Genomic DNA, 22349 nt, shown 5'->3' on the forward strand with positions numbered 1-22349 from the left:
TCAGGTGTTCCTTCAGATAGATGTTCCTGGTGCATGTTGTCTCTCTCCTCCTTTATAGTCCTCTTCCACCAATCCCAACTCTGCTACCCACACGCCGAGTATGCTGCTCTCCTCCAATCAGGAGCAGGTCCTGCTGCTTATTTGTTGAACTGGAGTCAGCTGAGTAGAAGCTGTTTCCTCCTCTCCCAGCGCCATATTGTGGGAGAGCAGATGCATAGAATAAGTCTTAATTCCAGTAACTTAGTCTAGTCCGAGTTGCTCCCCACAGATGGCATAAGTTTTTACCACTCTATAGATGTCCACAAATGACCACAAAAGTATCACATGTATTGATTTGGTAGTCACAAACAGAAGTAGGCAAATTTGAAAACATAGAACCTATACATGTTGAGGATTGATCATAGTTAATTAAATTTTACTTTAAATTGAAATTCTTTACTATTTCAACCAAGATTAAAAGCACGATTTCTGATCTTGTTACTTCTGTAGCTTTAGAGAACATCTGGAATAAAGCTCTTCTATCATAGACGCCTGGCAAGTCCTTCCAGTTGCATGAGCCCCGCTCCCTTTCTGATGCTCCAGCCAGACTGAACTACCCGGCATTTTCCCACTCCCTATCAGTCCCTGAACTTCTCCTTCCACTCCCATACTCCTCCATATTCATTTCTACCTATGCAAATCTAACCATCTTCCAATATATTATCTTAAATTCCACTTTCTCTCATTCCTCTTTTAAATATGATTCCTTCTTCAAGCTTTGTACTACAGCTCAGACATCACTTATCTGAAATGTTTGTGATCAGAAGTGTTTCAGATTTCTTACTTTTTAGCATTTGCATATGCATAATGATATATCTTGGGAGCCACTCCTAAACATGAAACTCGTTAATGTTTCATCAAAGCTGAAGATAATTTTATAGAGTATTTTTAATGATTTTTGCTTTTGAAGCAAAGTTTCACGGCGTGGAATTTTCCCCTTGTAATATCATGTTGGTGCTCAGAAATTTTCAGATTTTGGAGTCTTTTGGAGTTTTGGATTAGGAATGCTCTACCTGAATTTGATTGTCTTATTCTCATCAAGCAGAGATATTTGTACAATTATTGTATCACTCCTATAAACTCCTTTGGTGAGGGAACCCTCTTTTACTTATAATTGTATTCCCTATGTCTAGTACATTTTTCAAAGGGTACTGAGACATTAGTATTATCTTGTTTTCTTTGGTTTTGCTGTTTTGTGTTCCACAGCCAAAGAATGTGCCCTACTTTCCCATAAACCTATGAGGAGCAGAATTAAAATTCATCCCCGTTCTTTCTGCTTCAAGTTCATACTTTTTCCAATGTGATTCTGCCCAGTACCAACTTGTTTTCCACAACTCAGAACTCATGCCACCAATTCTGATCACTGGCCAGAGCAGTCAACAATTACAGGCCCCTACTTACCCTGCCCTCAATGGGAATGTTTATTTAACAACCATTATATTTGGTGAAATAAGCCAGTCCCCAAAAGACAAATAACATATGTTCTCCCTGATCTGTGGTAACTAACAAAGTACCTAAAAGGTAATCTATGGAAGTGAAATTGACACTTTGAGATGTAATGATTTTGGACAGCCCTTGTATCAACTGTTGAGGAGCAGTTTTTTTTTTTTTCTTCATACTATTTGTTGACCTCCTTACTTAGTGTAGGTTAATCCTATGAGTATAAAGTTAGCTAAAAATAGATCTTTGAAAAATAATAATGGGAATAGAAGAGGGAGGAGGAAGAAGGGTGGGAGTGTGGATGGGAGTGGGGAATAGGGTGGGAAAAATCACTATGTTCCTAAATTTCATATGAAATGCATGAAGTTTTTTATCTTAAATAAACAATAATAAGGTAAAATGGCCAGTTAATAAAAGATTTTCTAGGTGCCATCTCCAAACCTGTGTGCCCATAAATATGATTACCTAAACTGTAACACAATAAGGCACATGGAAAACAATAATATTGTTTGAACAGTGAAATCCCTTTAAGCTATTGCCTCTCTCCACCTATTAGCTCTATGACCTGTCAAATCCTGGGCCTTGGCTATTCTGGGTGAATGTTTCCCTTGCTCTGTAACACTTTTGTGATATCTGTTCTTTTTCTAGCTCACTTGTTTTATAAAATTGGATAGACTTTATAAAGCACAGCAAATGCATTTGCTCTTTGGTGCCATCTCTTTTCAGCTCTTTTCTCCCTACTGAAAAAGCAGCATATTTCTCTTTTTTCTCTCTTGAGCCTGAAATGCTTCTCTTGCACTTCGAGTCTTTAAAAAATTTCACTTTATTACTGTTTTTATTTTCTTTCCTTACCAAAAAAAAAAAAAAAATGACATGATGGCTTTCTCTACTCAGTGAAGTATCAATTCAGGCAGGGGAGGAGAAATATTCATTTTTGATTCATTATCTGGCTTAACAACCCCAATTTCCTTCAGCTACCCCACCCTCATATTGAGGGACATACCTAGCCATAGGCACATTTTATCATATTATCCTGGAAGAACATATAACAAAGGTCTTCATTTACACAACTCTTATACGTCCTTCCAATACAATTTTTGTAATTAGGTCCTCTACAATTGAAAGGTTCTTTCTGAGAATTTATACAATATTCCTTATTTAATCCATGGTTTAGTTTTTCTAGTCCCTGGAATGCTGGCTGCTATGCCTAATGATCATGTTACCTGTATTCACTTTCCACAATTAGAATTTGAAACAATTTTTCTTTAATTTTTCTATCAGAAAATCAAGATTATCCTCTACTTGCCACAGAAAAACCTACCATTCTCACAGGAGTGGAATGTGTTAAACCTATGGAATTGACCATATAGTATTCCTGAAGGAGTTAATGTTGCTTCTCCTGTGGTTAGCAGTTGATGTGCTAGAATGCTACAAGAAAATTGTGCCCTATTTTCCATATTGTTAGTAATTCTTAAATCAAACTTTACCAAAAGCGATCTCTTACTCTTTTATTTTCAGTTTCAACAAATCACATTTTCATCTCATTCTTTCTTCACTTCCTCTCTTAACCTTAAAAACTTTTTCAAACAGCTCATTTTTCTCAAAGAGAAACATAGGATAACCATAAGAAAGCAGGTGTTCTAAACTTTATTATTTATTTTAAAGGTTATTTTTATTTATTTGAAAGACAGAGTTACAGAGAGAGGCAGAGAGAGAGAGAGAGAGATCTTCCATCCACTGGTTCACTCCCCAAATGGCTGCAATGACTGGAGCTGTGCCGATCCGAAGCCAGGAGCCACATGCTTCTTCCCGATCTCCCATATGGGTACAGGGGCCCAAGGACTTGGGACATCTTCCACTGCTATCCCAGGCCATCACAGAGAGCTGGATTGGAAGAGGAGCAGCCAGGACTAGAACCAGTGCCCGAATGTGATGCCGGTGCTTCAGGCGAGGGTTTTAACCCGCTATGCCACAGCGCCGGCCCCATCTAAACTTTATTGGAGTGTAACAATATTCTTTTCTACTTAGCATAGAGACTGCTGCATGCATATTTGTAGAAAAGAAAATAATAATTCTTGTATTTCTGAATAAGAATAAACCATCCACTCCTTCTTTCTTGATATTTAACAAGGATATGCACTTCAAGTCAGTCAGCATGTTAAATGTCTGATAAACTTTCTAGGTATTTTGGAGGAATAAATAAGAGTAAGACGTCACAGCATTCTTGGGACTCAACCACAGCAACCATAAAGGCAGACTGTGAGAACACTGCACTTAACGTTTTATATGCTGCCTGTTTGTACTTGGACATAACAGAAAGACCTTGCTTGTCCAAATTGTTGGAAAACAGTTTGTCAGATTTCCTATGTTCCAGGTGTGTTTTTTCCTTTTAGAATCAGGATGATAAGATCTGGTATACAGTCTTTTTATTTAAGAGAGTATAAATGTTTCTCAGTTCAGAGTTAGTTATCAGTAACTTAACTGTCCTTCAGACAGAAGGGTGTTTTATGTCATAAATCCACACACCTCCAGACCATTCCTGGTGCTTGATAAGACTTTAACATTTGCCATTATCATTTTGTTTGTTTGTTTAGTACACTTCTGCTCTAACTTATGACGGAGTCCTTGTAATGGCTGAAACTTTCCGAAATCTTAGAAAGCAGAAAATTGATATTTCAAGGAGAGGAAATGCTGGAGATTGTCTGGCAAATCCTGCTGCTCCGTGGGGTCAGGGAATCGACATGGAGAGGACACTCAAACAGGTAACTCACACTTTTATTCAAGTTCATGTTATCTCATGGTTTTGTTTAAGTGAAATGGTCGAAAAGCAGACCAATTTGAACATGAACAAATATTGCGGTTCAGTAAGTTGAGCCATCATCATTTTGGAGTATCTCTAAAGAGAATATAAAGTAGAATCCTTACGTTTGCCTTTAGTTCAATACATAGTCAGGATAAGCTAGAAATACGCTGTGGTAATAAGCAACTCCAACTCATAGTGGTTTAGAACAATAAAGAAGCTTTGCTCACTCACTCACTAACAAGGACATTCTTATTATATTCACTGGAGAACCATCTTGAATGCTACAAGGGGAAATAGATTATTGTGGGAAGATTTTAAATTAGCAATTAAAAGTCATGGCTCTGTAATGACACTAGTCTAGTTTTAAGTGTTCCAAAATACCCTGGCTTCAAAACATAAACATAGGAAAAGTCAATTTATAGTAAATTTAGAATGAAATATACTTGAATATCTTCAAATATGTGTTGATATTTCTTAGCTTCTTATATCTTAATTTTAACACTAGCAAGGATAAGATGGTGTGAGTATCATTATATGGACATATAGATGACACTGAAAAGTAACTGAACAAATCTTATTTTCATTCCTATAAAGAATATTTCAATATTAAAGAAGAAATACGTTAATTAAAATTGAAAGTGTATAATATACAAAACATATAAACATATTTGTCTTCCAACAGAATACTTGTATTTGCCTTTAATATTCCTTTTTCAGATTTTTTTTTTTTACGGATAGAGTTAGACAGTGAGAGAGAGACAGAAAAAAAGGTCTTCCTTCCGTTGGTTCACCCCCCAAATGGCCACTAAAGCCAGCGCTGCACTGATCCGAAGCCAGGAGCCAGGTGCTTCCTCCTGGTCTCCCACACAGGTGCAGGGGCCCAAGCACCTAGGCCATCCTCCACTGCCTTCCCAAGCCACAGCAGAGAGCTGTGGAAGAGGAGCAACTGGGACTGGAACCCGGTGCCTACATGGGACGCCGGTGCCGCAGGTGGAGGATTAACCAACTGAGCCAAGGCGCTGGCCTCCTTTTTCAGATTCTAAGCTTTCAACTCAAATACCCAGCCAAATGGCATTTTAACGAATTGGTTTTAGTTTATAGTTCCATATCCTTATAGTTGTAAGTGTAGTAGATGACATAGAGATTTCTATTATTGGCAAATTGATACATGTGTGGGATTTGTTTTTCAAACATAGGTTCGAATTCAAGGGCTGACAGGGAATGTTCAATTTGACCACTATGGACGCAGAGTCAATTACACAATGGATGTGTTTGAGCTGAAGAGCACAGGACCTAGAAAGGTGAGCCACAAAGGAACTGAGAAAAGAACATTCTGTCATGTTCACTTGTATTTCACACTTTCAAGGGCTTATCAAGGAAAGATTGGTGGATATTCTACACCTCCTTTTCTTTTTAAATGTGGTACTTAGAAAAGTACTGTCTTAGTAACCTGTGCTAAAATGAATTTTTGTGTTATAATAGTTTAATATTTAATGGTGTACCAAAGCTGAAACAAACCAATGTATGTACCCTTTATATCCTTTCTCCAACATGGAAACAATATGGGTATTGGGGGCAGAGCTTAGCAAAAAACTAGAATAAAATCTACTCTACAGGAAAGAATACAATGCATTAAAACAACTCTAGTGCCTCCATGTAGTCCTTTATGAAATTATTACAGAGAATGCAAGAGCAACTACTTCTGTCAGGTGGGTATAATTAGAACAGACTGGACATTCTTTAAGTAGACAGGTAGAGCAAAAGAAAGCTGACAGAAGATAAGATTATTAAGGTTATCAGTAGGCTGAAGAAGGAAACAAATACTTGCGTTATTCAGGATGGTGCTGCTTTCAGATACTTGGATTTGGAAAAGCAACTGCTGGTTAAGGCATATCAGCGATCTTCTCAAATTACTCTATGGAATAACAAAAAGTACTTAATGTAAGGAAACACACAACTCCATTACAGTAATTGATTCTAAGCATCTTCTAGTCAACACATGTGATTTTAGCATACCTGTCACTAGAATTAGTTTGTATTCAAAAGGAAAGAGATGTTCAAGTTTGCCATATCTACAATGCTCCTTCAACACTTAGTTGCTTAAAAATATCTTTCCAAAATATACTTTCCTGCTTTACTAAAATAATCCTAGCTATCATTTATAAAATTCCTGTTGTGTCCCAAGCACTGGACCTAGTGTTTGCATGTTTAATCTTCACAGAAAATCTGTAATTTGAGTGTTATTGTCTCCCTTTTTTATATGGGAAAATTATAGCCCAGTAAGTTACAGTTACTTATTTAAAGCCAGTCAGTGAAAAAACAAAGATTGTAATTAAGACATGTATGTGCCAGAACCTTCCCATGTCATACTTTGTCTGAGAAGACCCTGTGGAAGCTTTTATTTTCTAGTTGAATAGAGATATAATGGCTTTCATTTGACAAAGAGGAGACTAGTGGAATTTCTAAAGCATGCAAAAGAGATCATTCTGGAGGGAAGAAGCCAAATCAATGAAGGCTGCATGCAGGAGGTGGGATTTAAAGTTAGCCATAAATTCAGAGTTTGGAAAGGTAGCAATAGACAAGGCAACAACCTGGACAATGTCATGGAGACAGAACAGTTAAGATCATATATGGAGAGTGGCAAAGGCTTCCCAGGTTGTATTTCAGTCTCCCATATACATGTATCTGTATGAGAAGGATAACTTTGTAGCTGCCAAGAAAGTCCTCTCTTTTTAGCCTCTTAGTGGCATTTCCTTGTGTGCAGACTGCTGGCCAACATCGTAGGTTGAAGCCTACCTGATCCAGCTCAGGAAGGGCAGGAGCTGGTTGACACCTGAAGAACCCAGTCTCTAAGGAGACTACCCAAAGCAAGGGAACAAAATAATTTCCCAAAAAAGAGGGAAATGCAGAGGATTCCATGTCAACACCCACTTCACCCACTCTAGCAGAACAGCCAGCAACCAGAAATAGGCCAATTTAAGCTGTGGAGCAGACAGATTACTCCAGAGGCTGGGGAAAATGTTGGCTGATGGGTGGGCAAAGGCGAGACAGGCCCAGCTTCCAGTGTACATCAGACCTTGCAAACTTAGCTGTTGAGGCTGAAGATTTTTAAAATGCAGGCATTCCATATTTTATAAAATGGTAAGTACCAAAAATGAAATGACTCCCTGTAAAACAAAGAATAATGGAAAAAGGAAGCTTATGGAACTCAGCAGTAAAATAAAGTGGCCTATTTATAGCACTGAATCTTTTCATGGCCTTTTGAGGCTTGATGGTAACAAGAATAAGGTTTTCAAGGAGAAAGTTTAAGAGTAAGTTGGGAGAGTGATGAAGAGAATTTCTTCTCACCAGCTGACATTCATCCAAGACTCTTTAAAGAAATATGAAGTGTAAAATGATGTAGAATCATCTGTCTTCGTTTTCCTGTGGCAACGATCAACTTGGGCACTCTGTCAGGAATATTAAACCTAAAAACGAGCTGCCATGAGAAACACTGTGCTGGTGAGACCAGGCAATATGTCTGAGAAGTGAGCAATCATTCTTGTAAATTGAACACATGCTGGCAAGGGAGTTATCTTTGAAAATAGATCAAAGATTCAACCCATCAGTTTGTCTCACTTCTGGAATAGGAGGACTGACTGAGAGTCTCATTAGGCATAAGCCACAAAGCCCTTTCTGAAGTCCTGGAATCTTCTCAACCATCCCTGCGACCCCTCCTCTACGCCCCTTGGCTCCAGAGGGAGTGGTCCAGGATGAGACTTGCATAGTTTCAAGTTTTCTTTGCTGTAAAAATATTATTGAGAGCAAGTTATCTGCCAGACACTGTCATGGAAAACAGATGTGCTTTTTTATTTATATCCTCGGGACAAATAGAAAATAAGTTGAATTTTTTTTCTCACTTTATAGAACAGAAAACAAAGGCTCAGGGATGCTCATCCATGTTCAGTTAAAAAAGGTGGAGCCAGAGTCAAAATCGAAATCCCTGGCGCTCCAGAGCGCACTCCCTTGCTGCTCTGAACATCATCAGCCCCACTGCTTAGAGTTCTGTTTAGGGCTGGTGTAAGAATTAAACCACATTTTCCAGAACAGGCCTAGTCAAAATGACTCTCCAAAATAACAACTTTGAGCAGAATAGGAGCTCCTCATAGCTCATCATTCCATACCCAATCCCTATGTTGCAGATCAAGAGATGTTGCCAACATCTTTTATTAGGGTTATGTTTGCACATAATTCTTATGGAGTCCAAAGAGAATCATTATTTTTCTGACATCCTTTGTCAGTTTAGGGTTTTTTTTAAGGATTTATTTATTTAATTGAAAGGTAGAAACAGAGAGAGAGAGAGAGAGATCATCCATCCATTGATTCATTCTCCAAAAGACTACCAACAGCCATCACTGGGCCAGACCAAAGCCAGAAGAAAGGAACTCCATCCTGGTCTCCTACTTGGGTAGCAGAGGCAACTACTTGGGCCATTTTCTGTTGTCTTCTCAGTTGCATTAGCAAGAAGCTGGATCAGAAGTAGAGTACCCTGGACTTGAACTTGCACTCATATGTATCCTACAGTTGTAAGCAGTAGCTTAAAACACTACAGCATAATGCCAGCCCCAGTTTAATGACTTAAATACTTCCAGCAGTTGTTGTCACATTACAAAATCACTTTTCATCCACTTTGTATCTCTAGGGTAAATGACTGTTTCTATATTTGATTAAAGAGGCCATGCATGGAAAATGTTCTTGGAAATTTTAAGTTGTAAAGAACAAGAGACAAACTTCATCTCACATGAGGTTCTAGGTCCAACTGCAGAATTCCTTTCTGTAGGAAGTGATCCCTTCTATGATCTTAGTTCCCAGAAAAATCATGGCCCGTGTGAAATCTACCATTAATAGAGCCCATCATCACAAAGTACAGCTTTATTTTTTTGTCAGAATTGCATATAGATAGCCAATACTATTATTTTCATTTGTCGATACTTCTGAATCATTAATCTTTGGGGGATGTGTGTTCGGGGGATCACTGTCAACCCACAGCTTAAATGCAGAATTTCAAGGCAGTATCTGAGGACTCTCCAAAATGTATCCCAGATGTGTGATTTTATTTTTTCTGTCATGGGATTCATTCATAAAGAAAAAGTGTCTTTCCGGAAAATGGGCTGTTGAGATCTGCAGGGTGGCTGTGCATTGATGGAATGCGAAACTGTAAAACCCATTTTCCTGTCATTTAGCTGTCGTGTGGAAAGGAGAGGATTACAGGAAGCAACGGATATTTTTTGAGTACATAGTAATTGGAAAGAGAGTGGATCCCGCAGGTATACTTGGGTTTCTTTTTTTTTTTTTTAAGATTTATTTTATTTGAAAGGCCGAGTTAGAGAGAGAGAAAGAGAGAGAGATTCCATCCACTGGTTCATTCCCCAAATGGCCTCAATGACTGGAGCTGGGCCAAGCCAAAGCCAGGAGCAAGAATCTTGATCCAGGTCTTCCTTGTGGGTGCAGGGGCCCAAGCACTTGGTTTCCCTGCTGGTTTCCCAGGCACATTAGCAGGTAGCTGGATTGGAAATGGAGCAATCATTACTTGAACCGGCACCCATATATAGAATGCCAGCAGCATCAGCCCTGATACACTAAATTTCTAAATTATTTTTTCATGTTAAATATCATATAGATACCAATTACAAATGGATTCACATGCACAATTGAAAATAATTGTTACATTTATATGTACTATAATTTTGGATCAAACCAAGAAGTATAGCAGCTACATTAATGAAGATCTCTTCTCTGTATCTATTCTGTTATTGAATCACATATGCAATACTTGTGCATAACACAGTGCCCATCTCTAAAATATTAAGGTTTATTTTATTTTAATGTGCCCATAAATAATAAAATGAAAGTTAAAACTTAGGGGAGGAAAGACAGACTTTGAAAACGTGTTGGAACAAGTAGTGAAAACAGATCATTGCACAAATACAGGCATGTTATTGGAGTCATCAATTAAACAAGTGCATCAAGAAATTCAAGAGGTTTAGCAAAATTAAGTGAACATCCCTTTGGAGAGGCTGTGTAGCATATTATGTGGATTTGAGGTCACATTGACTAGAGTTTTAAATTTTGGTCCCATTAAAATATAACCTTTTATAATTTATTAACTTTCCAAAATTGGTTCTCATCTCTAAAATATGGATAATTACAGCACTAACCTCTAAATTCACTCTATGTTTTAACTTTAGGTTGCTTATTTTAAAAGAGCACAGAGTGTAATGCCTGCTCACAGCAAGCATTCAGTATTTGGTAGCCATTGTTTTAGCTTAATGGTCTGCCTGGATCAAAGAATCCTAAATTTTTATTAAAATTCCATTGTGGTTTCCTACTTTTTAAAATGTTTAATTATTTCCCTTATTGTATGGAAAAATGTTTCACCTCTACATGAAAGAATAACAATGATTTTAAAATTTAAAAATGTAAATATAATTTTGAACATGAAAATATTATTTATTAATATTAATCACTAATGTAGTTAGCATTTTAGAAATGGTAAGCTTGTTATCTTGTAAATAGGTTAGAACAAACCATTTCTATATTGCTTTAAAAATATCTAAGTTCTTTTCCTTGAAAACGTACTGTGTATTTCCTTTTATAAATCCCCTTTACCATATACCTTATAACTACATTGATAAACTCATATAGCTAATATTATAGAATGCCAATCCACCTCACTACAGGGAGCAGCAACATAATTTCCAATGTCTTGGATACTCCATGACTGTAAATTACAAATTGCCAAGTGTGTGATAGGGCATCACTTTGAGTATCTGGAAAATTAGCTCATCATCAAATAATGAAAGTTCCACTTTTTTTATTTTCATTTAAAACTTGTCTTCATTACTTATTCATTTGTACTCCTTTCATCCCAAAAAGAACTAGAGTAAACTTTTAAAATACGTTTTCAAGTATTTTCTCTATTTGGCAGGTTGGTTACTGGAATGATATGGATAAATTAGTCTTGATTCAAGATGTACCCACTCTTGGGAATGACACAGCAGCTATTGAGAACAGAACAGTGGTTGTAACCACAATTATGGTAAGTTTTGGTATATGTTTTATGGTATTCCACTTTGTCCACAGGCAATTTTAGCTCCCCAGCTCACATGAACAGGCAGGGTAAAAGCTGAATCTTAGCATGGTGTCATGGGTGCTCTGATCCACCAAAGTCTACTGAGGCTTTGAATAGGGCTATCCTGAGCTTGAGTACTTCAGTACTTTTATTTGAATTATCTTTTTTTTTTTGCATTGTTCTTGGGAAAAATGCTCAGATGTTAAAAAAAAAAAAAAAAAAGAGAGACTGTCAAACTCTAGTTGGAAATGTATGAATGCTGAGACCCCAAAAGACAAAAAACAGTGAACATGAAAAAGATCAACAAGCAATCACATAAAAATATCCAGTAGTAAACACCATATTATTGTTGTTAACATGTTGTTTTTTAAAACATCAATGTAATAGTATTTGATAGTATTTATAATTTTTGAGTAGTTTAGTCATTGAATAATGATTCGCATTGTCTGTTTACAACAGTGGAGATGTGAATGTGAAGATTTTAATGAGCATGGTTTATATAACTGAATACTTTATAAATTCATTTCATATTTATTTTTTATGTGAAAAGGACTTTTCACACCGATTATTTTTCTCACTGACCCATGAGGAATACAGAATATAATTTATTAGAATTCTAGAAATTAAGAAAAATATGAATGCTTCACTCAGTTACATCATAAAATGAAAAATAATTAAATTTTAAGACTTTTTTCAGAGCTTTTCTTGAAATTACCTTTTAAATAATAGAAAACCTTATGCATCTTTCTCTTTTGAAGCCAAACATGCCCTTTAGAGTCAATGCTAGTCAAAAGAGATCAACAATCGGTGACCTTTTCTATCTAACTTAAAGTTATATATGCTCAGCTCACTGTCTCTCCAAGCAAAACATATCTTTAATTATTTATGGAAACCATTACTCTAAATAACATGGTACCATTTTATGTAATTTTAGCTTTTAGCTTATATAACTTTAGTTTTAGGCTTTTAATAATATTGAATTGTTCCCAAAAATGACATTGAGGTCAAAAAAAATGAAAATACCAAGGAACAACTTTCGTATGTTGCCATTAGCTATGTCTGTGTTGCATCACCAGTTAGCAGCCTCATGTAATCTGTCAAGCCTTGATGGGAAGTTTATGATTTTAGAATGCAAAGCAACCAACAACAGTTTTGTGTAAACTTTCTTACTTAATTGTGTAATATTTGCATGGGACTTGAAAAGCAATATATATATATTTCTTTTCCTAAAAAAAAAAAAAGACACAGTCATGGAAAGTCATACTTCAGTACAGTCCTCCTCTTTTCAGCCTCTGATGAAGAATCCTATTTTAAGAAATTGATCAAGAAAGGAAAGAGTTCCACGCTGTTCGACCATTCCTAACTAAGGCTCCAGTATTGTTCTCCAGTGTAGTAAATTTAAGCTTATTTTTCTGTGGGATTCTTCTTGGATGATCAACTCTGGACTACCAAAAACAATTTTTTAAAAATTCTGTGACTTTTCTGAGAAACTAGAACAAAAGAAGAATTAATTCTCATCTTTCTCAAGAAAAGAGATTTTGAAAAAAAAAATCACTTAGCAATTCTGAGATATCAATTCCCCTATCTTGAAATGAGCTCGTTGTACGTGAAGGATGGAATTCTATCACTCCGATTTCCAAGGATAGGTTTTCTAAAGGCAAATATCTGAATTTGTGTGCTTGTTTTCTGGATACATATTCAATTGTTTTCTTATTTTTTTTTTAAGTTTGCCTGTTTGTGAAATAAAGTATGTTAATGTACTTTATAGATACAGTGTAAAAAATCTCTTCTCCATCCCTCTTATTGAAGAGGCTGGACATATAATTCATAAAATTGAAATATTAAATTCTGCAAGCATGGCTAATTTTCAGGAAGCATGCTATCAAAAAATAACTAAGAATGCCTGAAAAATCCAACTGTCTCCTTTATATATTTGAAGAATATTCTGTAAAGTTATCTGTTGTTTGAAAGTCATGCCATTAGTATTTTTGCTATCAAAATAGTGTAATACTAGTATCTGTCTTTTTGTATAAAAGTGTAAATACATAATACCTCTAGTATTTGCAACTGGATAATTAATCATCAATTCAAAAAGACATACCAAAGTCTTTTGCTTGAAAGTGTTCTTCGTATTTGCTTTTATTGAAAATGGTAGCGCAGGACGTATGACATTTCTACCACTTCATTCATTTTTGAAAGAAATAAGATTCTTTGTAGATGAATGACATATTGGCACCTGCATGTAATAATTCCTCAAATTCAATTGAAAACTCCCAATACAGATGGAGATGGATAAACATTGTAATATGTGCAATGCAGATATCTATATTCAAAAAAAAAAAGCTGAGAGTGAGCACTGGAAATCATTCATTTTGATAGAAAATGATATGGTGTTATTGTTCAATTTGTTGTTCTTTTGTGTATGCTGTTACTGACATGTTGATACACTGTAATGATATATACTATTCTTAAATAAAATTGATTGAGAAATTCAGTTATTCACTCATAAATATTTATTGAGCGTCTGCTATGTGCTAGGGACAGTTACTGGCCCTGGGGGTGTCAGGGAAGAAAACAGACAAAAAGCCAGCATTCAGTGGAAGTTAATGTTCAAGTGAGAGAAAGCAGATAAGAAAACTAATTAATGATTATATTAGCTATCACTCTTAATACCATGTGGCATTAGCTTTTTATGCTGTTGAGTTTTTTCTTAAAATAGTGTGGTATATTTATAATGTGACCTTAACTTTAATGATGAATTTATTCTACCTGAATGTAGTCATTCTGAATGTAACTAAATTTAGATAGAAATAAAATTAGAAATATCTTTTTAAGCCTTATTAACTAAAATTTTTCTAAAATTTGTAATATTCATGACCATACTGAATGTACTTTTTGCATTCAGAGGAATGATTCCTGTAAACAGCCTAAGAAAGTCAAATCTGCCATGATATTTGGGTAAGTGTAGCAATAAAGGGTGAAATAGCAGAGAGTAGATATTCCAGAGGGAAGAAGGAAGCAGTTTCTTTTGTAATCTCACTATGTTCTTTGGTCATTGCATTCTCTCAAGGAGAGAGGCAATGAATTTCAGACAAGCCTTTTTTTCCTCAAAGCTTTACAACTGAGTTTAAATGATGCTAATAACACATTACTCATCTAAGAAAGTATTTCTTACCATCTTATAACAATCCTTTAGGAAAATTTTTGAAAAAGCCAATTTGTTCTCTAAAGCATTGGAATTACATTAGAAATCTAAAAGCAATTTTATTTATTTCACATGACCTTTCAAGAAGTTACTTTTCATAATTTTTTAAAGATTCATTTATGTATTTGAAAGTTAGAGTTACAGATAGAGAGAAGGAGAGACAGACAAGGAGAGAAAGAGAGAGAGAGAGAGAGAGATAGAATATCTTTCATCTACTGGTTCACAACCACATGGCCACAACAGCCAGGGCTGGGCCAGGCTGAAACAAGGAGCCAGGAACTTCATCCAGGTCTCCCACATGGATACAGGGGCTCAAGCACTTGGGCTGTCTTCCACTTCTTTCCCAGGTGTAACAGTAGGGAGCTGGATTGCAGCTTGGACTCAAACTGGCACCCAGTGGGATACTGGCATCACATGCAGCCCCACGCATTTTAGTTTCTAGTGAGATTTTTGAAATTTTATATCTATAAAATTTTGTACATGCATTCTATATATAAAGGTGCATATATAACATACAATACATGTACATCCAAATATATGTATATGTGTGCATATTAAAAAAATAAAAATGTACTTATTTTCTTCCTTGTAGTAAATCTCTTCCACAATATAAAATCTCTCCCACCAAGGGACTTATAGCTCAATTAGCTTTTAAGTAAAATTGTTTAAGTCAAACTCAAAATTCTGTATCTGCTAAATTTACTCATTTTTTAATCATTGAATAATAACATCTTAATTTCTACCTTTAAGAATTTTACCCATGATATAAACTATCTTCAGGACTCTTTGGAGAAAAACAACTATCCACATAGAAAATAAGTTTGATGTTATTAATTTCATTTTAACTGTTTGTAATAGTAATGGCAATTATTATATTCTTGATGTTTTGGAAATCTTGAAGTCTTTCTAGTAAATATCTTGTTTCAATGGTTTCACTTTTGATAAACACACATAATACAAAAAATTCTCAGTGGAAAAGCATACTTTATTAATTAAAAATCATCTTAATTCATTTACACAAACATTTTCATAAGCAAAACCTAATGTAGCAGCCTCTGAGTTATTTCTTTCCTGAAATAGTAGAGTATATGTAGAACACCATCCATTGTGGAAGTTGTCTTGCTGAACTCATAGTCTCTGAGAAGTAATGCCTTTAAAATAACTTTTAAGGAATCATTGTTCCATGGAGCACAGTAGTTGATACTAAAGATGGAAGTTATACTCTTGAGGCAGAAGTAAGGAGTTCTCACTGTACTGCTTCTCTGATCCTTCCATTTTTGTTAACAATTAAACACGTGGGCCGGCGCCGCGGCTCAACAGGCTAATCCTCCGCCTTGCGGCCAAAACACCGGGTTCTAGTCCCGGTCGGGGCGCCGGATTCTGTCCCGGTTGCCCCCCTTCCAGGCCAGCTCTCTGCTATGGCCCGGGAGTGCAGTGGAGGATGGCCCAAGTGCTTGGGCCCTGCACCCCAGGGGAGACCAGGAGAAGCACCTGGCTCCTGCCTTCAGATCAGCGCGATGCGCTGGCCGCAGCGCACCAGCCGCGGCGGCCATTGGAGGGTGAACCAACAGCAAAAAGGAAGACCTTTTCTCCGTCTCTCTCTCTCTCACTGTCCACTCTGCCTGTCAAAAAAAAAAAAAAAAGTTAAACACTTGGGACTCTCTAATCTACTGTAAAAGATACCCCACAAATCCCTAGAATCCTAGAATCCACTTTTAATACCTTGAAAAGATTTGGTATTTTCTTTACCTATAGTAGACACCAAACTTCATGTTAAATATCCCCAGGATGCCCTCAGGCAGCTTATCAGATCGGGGCAGATGAGGCAGTTAGAAGACTGATGAGGATGTGCTACTCTTTTAGATTTGATGTGAAAGAAAAGCAAAATGAGAGACACTCAAAGGAACTGGGCAGCTAGAGCTGAGCTGCCATGAAATCCTTTGGTCAGGAAGAGCCTAGCCTTGCTCTGCCTTTGCTCCTCCTGCCTCCCAGAGTGCAGTCACCATATTTTTCCATGCACCATGCATCACTTATCCTGAAATCTCAACAATTACTTATCTGCTAGTGTGAAAATCCAAGCTTAATATCTAATCACCAACTTCAGTAAGCTAAAGGTCTTCCTGATCTTGATTGGTTTGCTTGGAAGGAAACAAAGAACTGATGGGTCTCTGTTGTCCAAGAGGAAAATAGAAAAAACAATAAATACATAAATATTTTACTCATATTTACATAATTCTGCTTCAGAAGAGGATGACCTAGTATTTACTTATATTTACTTCCCTTTTGAAGACCAAATCAGAAATTCTAGTATGACCACTTACATTGATATTCTCATGTAACACTAAAAACCAGAGCCTCTTTATAGTTATTGAGTGCTTTCTATGTGCATATGATGAAGATAAATGGAAAGTTGCTTCCAACATTGCGTAATTCAAAAAAAAAATCAATTCACTAAAAATTCAGAAATGCATTTATTGAATCTTGTTCCCTCTATTGTTAACTTGTCTAAAATCTCAATAAGTTTCACCTGTTTTGATGGGCAACATCTTCAAAAATGTCCAGATATTTTCATATGTAGGTTCAGCTCACACGTCTGTCACTTGTTATCTCTGTAAAATGGAACAATTTGCTTAACTTCTCTGTGTCTTAATTTTTCCATCTGCAGATTGGGAAATGTCCACCTCACAATGTTAACGTGAAAAGTAAATAAAAGTTCACACTTAAAGAACTGAGCCTTGTACCTCAAAGTGTAGGCAGTAATTAAGTCAGAGCTATTATTGTCTTTCATCTTAGATTGTGTTATTATTCCCCACCACTCATACTCCTTCACACTTATTACAAAGAATATATGGTGATATTGACCCTAAGAAGACTAGGGGTATACCTTACTTATTTTTGTGTATCTCTCTCTCTCTCAGAAAACTTCTTGGTATGCAGTAGCTCTTTAGCAAATTTTTAAAAAAATAAATTGATGACTCTTAGTTAAACAAATTGTTCACTAAACAAAGTAGATGAAATTTAGCAAACTAGATTATTTTCTACCTAGAGAAACTTCTACATACAAAATAATTAAGTAATGTCTATATTTAAGGGCTAAGACACTTAAGTGTTCTAATATTCCAGATACTTTAGAACTTACTTTCAACCTTATTAATAAATGGGAGTCTTAGCTAGACTCCTTTTGAATAACTCCTAAGCTTGTTATCTTTTCAGATGAGAGCTGTAGAGACATTTCAATTTGAATGTTAGGCATTTCACAGATAATGTGGCACTTGCTTTTTTTCACATGATCTTCCAAATTGTAATTATCCTATTATAAAAGTAGAAAATGAATTACTTCACAATGATGTACATGTTGTAGTAGATTTTAGAAATTAACAGTACTTTCCATCAACTTGCCAATCTTCATGATCACATAATTTCCAAAACTCTTTATATTTACAAACCATTTTCCATAAGCTAACAATTCTTCTGTCTTTACAGCAGAGATAACTAATTATTTTAATTTTGTAGATGAAGAAACTCTCTTTCCCAATTCCACTGTTAGAATATTCATCAAATTCAAAGAAATCAGAGACTGCTAAGTCACTTGGCCCTGCAGGATTGAAGAAGAGTTCACGGCTCATTCCTGGCCAGTTTCCCACTCTAGAATTATTGAGGTCATCTATAATGGAAAATAAAATATCACATAATTTACATTTTTATTAATTTTTAAATGACTTTTTACATTTACAAGTACTTACAAGCAAAATCAGAATTAATGTAGACCTCCATGTTGTACAGTGTAAAAGACCTAATCCAGAGTTCCAAGAGCAAATTCAGCTTTTCCAATTATGAATTTTCTGGGGAAAAAAAGATTCTTCAAAGAGCTTACTACAGGAATGTTTTGTAAAACATACAGTTTTTTTAAATTGTAAATACATCATCCTAGTAATACAGTAGCCAAAGGAGGCCATTCCTTGTCTCTAAATGATTGGAAAAACTGAGATGTGATCAGCAGATCTCTTCATATCACATGTTCATCAGGCCTATCCATTGGTTGGTGGTGTCATGCATCACTTACAAAATCAAGTGCTTTATTGCTAACATGTCTGTTTAGCTCACACCTGTAAGTTGTGTGTGTTTTAACTGAAAACCATCGAAGAAATTCTAGCCAATGGCAAGCTCTTTCATTGTATATGGATTTTCGTAATAATTCTTTATTCTGTTTTCTGTCTCATTTGTTTAGAAAACTAAATGGGACTATCACTTAAAGCGTAAACTCATCACAACTGGAGGAAGATTATTAGTGTCCATTAGGGACATATTTTATAATATAGTTAAAATTCATAATTCACAAAACCTATACTAGACATTAGGAAAGCACATTTAAGGCAAGTAACTAACTTTAAAAAATGTTAAATTCATTTCTTCTTGACTAATTATGTAGCAGATGCCTAGTCTGAGAGAGCATTTTGCAAAACACTAGCGATCCAGTACAAATCATAGAGCCCTTTTCCTGAAAGAAGGTACTATTAAGTGTGGCTAAACAAGAAGCAGAATACTGACATATTTGACCTCCGTGAATCTTTCGCTACATGAACATGACTACTAAATAGTCTTTAATTTCATAAGATGTTTTGGGAATATTAATTTCATTGTCAAAGAAGGTAACAAGCTTCTTCAGAATATTAGTAATGAACATTTTCCCTATCACAATCACAATGCTAGGTATGTAATAATATTCTATAGAAAATTATTTTGTAAGATTTTACTTTCATTATACAATGTAAAGCAATTTAATATACTTATAAGTATCCTTACATATTTACCTGTTTTTTATTGATGTCTAGCCACACAAAATCAATATGTGTGCCAATACTAAATAAACTTTTTGTTAAATTTTGAAATTGGAGCGTTACATAAAGGCTTGTGAATGTTCTGTAATTTCTCCTTTACAGTTCTACTTCTCTCATTATAGGAATCCCCATATGTTATGTACAAGAAAAATCATGAAATGTTTGAAGGAAATGACAAGTATGAAGGATACTGTGTAGATTTGGCATCTGAAATTGCAAAACATATTGGTATCAAGTATAAAATTGCCATTGTCCCTGATGGAAAATATGGAGCAAGGGATGCAGACACAAAAATCTGGAATGGGATGGTAGGAGAACTTGTTTATGGGGTAAGCAAATCCATTTATTGAAGAATTTACTTACATAAACCTGTAATTTCTTTTCACATGGACACACACCAACATTTAAATGTCTATTACTGTTATATTTTAATTTGCAGCTTCTTTCAAAGAGGCATTTTCAAGTGTTTCTCTATTCCATTAATAATGCAATTCACAAACAATGAAATAAACTGACACTTGGTAACTTCAAAATTAGCAAAGAGGTAAAAATTCAGAATATGCTGTCCTTTTAAAAAAAATGACTTCAGGATACATGGTGACTGTACCCTTAAGGTTGATGCTGATATTAATTGCAGGAAGAGATTTCATGTAATAGTATAAAGTTTCTCATTATTTTGTCAAGTTCTTTATATCCCTATTGTTTATAATTTCTCTTAAGCATTTTTGAGTAATTAATGAAACACTCACTACTGTGGCTTCTATTAGAAGATTCTTGTAATTCTACTGAGCTCAATAAATTTAAACCTTATGTAATTCCATCATTTTTAAAGTAGCTTACACACAGCAAAGCAAAAGCTAGAATTTATCCTCGAGCAGATCGCAATGAAGCACACCATGCCCTTCCCTTGAGTACAGCAGATAGTGAGGGTACACATTCATAGCCAAGGGCAAGTACAGCATAGATGTTCTTGCCTGAATGAACAAGGCCAAGGTCAGTCTCTTCAGCTATCACTGTGAAGTGTTAAAATCAAACACTGTTATCAAATGCTGTTGTTGGTATGATATTTCAAAAGTCTAGAAACCAAAACTGCAATTGACGGTAAGCTCTATCCATCTTGTAACCAGTAAAAGTAACATACACATGAAATGCATTCTCAGATTTCCTAAAAGTCAATTCATATTTCACAGATTTCACCTTCAAAGCATATTCAGTCTGATTAATTCTCACAAGACTCCTTTGAAATGAAGAATTACACAGAGAGCCATCTTCGTCCAGAAGAAGTCTAGATAGATTCTGAACATAATGCAAATCCACTGAGGGACTCACTTCCCCAGCCTGAGCTGCAATTCAATAATTTCATGATTCTGCATCCTGCTTTTCAGACCGTGAAGCAATGAACATTTTCCGCACAGTACAGTATAGTAGCTAAAACCTCAGCAGAAAGAGGAAATTGTTTGACATTATAAAGCAATCAGTTAGTTTTATATCCATAGGAAAGAACTGCTGACTGCTTAGGTGACCCCAGATGAAGGGGAAAATGCATTTTTTAAAAAAAGCAAAACATAGTTTACCACAGGATTCATTGATAGTTTCATGTAGACTTTTTGTTGCAAAGAAAAAGAGTTCCTAAAGCATTTCTTCTATGGTTAATATTTTTAACATTTGATACAGTAAGAACATTTTAGATATAATGTTATCAAAGTTATTAGAACTATGGATCAGTCATCCCTTATCCAAAATGCTTGGAACCAGAAGTTTTTCAGATTTTGCCTTTTTTTTCATATTTTAAGATTTGCATATACATGAAAATGTAGCTTGGGGATGACACTCAAAGCTAAACATGATGCTCATTTATGTTTCTTGCATACCATATGCATGTAACCAGAGGAAATTTAATAAATATTTTTAATACTTTTCCATAAAAAAATTTGTGGACATTAGTGGGTTTTGACTACAACCTACCACATGAGATCAGATATGGATTTTGTAATTTGTGGTTTCATGTCCGTGTTCAAAGAATTTCAGATTTTGGAGGTTTCCAAATTAGGGATTTCCAACCTGTACAGTAATTAATTTCCTTTAGAAAACACTATTGAGTGTTTCATCCCAAGAAAACATAATTGGATTAGCAGTTAGTTATCGGCAGCATAACTAACCTGAGTTACTTTCTGGGACTTTTTTTTATATATTTCCCCTATAATGTTCTTACCCACCAGTCAGCCCAGGCCTATCCCTTTTCAAGTATTCTGGTCATGTTTAATTTGGGAGGAATTGTTCAAATAAAGAAAACAGATGATATGAAAAGAGAAACATCAACTAAGGATCTAATAGATGTAGAGAGAAATTTAAAAAAGAAAAAGAAGCATCATTAGCGACAAAATATTGTATCAGTAATACACATGTAACAATAACTAAAAGTCTCACAGTCAAGTTCTCAAGGAGAGCAAGACATCATTATCATGCTCACTCATCAGCCAGTGTGTGAGTATTTAAAATCTTTGTGTCATCAATTGAGCTGACCACTTTTGTTCCCAAAGGGATCTTCCTCCACATCTCTTATTCTTCCCACAGATTTAATACTTTCCTCTTCTGCTTCTCAATTCTTACTACTCTCTTTCTTACTGCTAACACATACATGAATATTGGGGTCCCAGGATGCTAGGTAAACTCAATCCATTCTCTTCTAGCAGACAAAGACTATTATAAGGCAAAGTGATTCATTTTGAATCTGTTTTGTTTAGTCTTTGCAAGCTTTGTCACTATAATTGCTATGAGTAGATTGTGAAATACTCTCCTGATAGCCAGCACACCACCACAAGGGGACCGAGAAGCAAAGACCGCTTTTAGCTTCTCAGGTCTTTCTGCAGTCACACTATGCACTGCAGCAGGTTCACCCTGACTTCCTGTGTG

At 35.6% G+C, this 22349-nt stretch overlaps 1 protein-coding gene across 8 annotated transcripts in view; it reads left to right on the forward strand.

The window, feature by feature from the left end:
- GRIA4 (glutamate ionotropic receptor AMPA type subunit 4) overlaps nt 1-22349 on the forward strand; it is a 390923-nt gene that overhangs the window by 313365 nt on the left and 55209 nt on the right. For all 8 annotated transcript variants that reach the window (XR_016219762.1, XM_070077585.2, XM_051819991.3 and 5 more), the window contains 4 exons: nt 4074-4241; nt 5479-5583; nt 11250-11360; nt 19559-19765. Coding sequence is in view for 7 of the 8 variants with exons in the window: in XM_070077585.2 (XP_069933686.1) it covers nt 4074-4241; nt 5479-5583; nt 11250-11360; nt 19559-19765 (591 nt within the window). In the remaining variant the exon portion in view is untranslated. The remainder of the gene's footprint in view (nt 1-4073; nt 4242-5478; nt 5584-11249; nt 11361-19558; nt 19766-22349) is intronic.

Source organism: Oryctolagus cuniculus, chromosome 1, assembly GCF_051225735.1.
Source record: "Oryctolagus cuniculus isolate XC-2025 breed Fujian yellow rabbit chromosome 1, ASM5122573v1, whole genome shotgun sequence".
NCBI lineage: Eukaryota > Metazoa > Chordata > Mammalia > Lagomorpha > Leporidae > Oryctolagus > Oryctolagus cuniculus.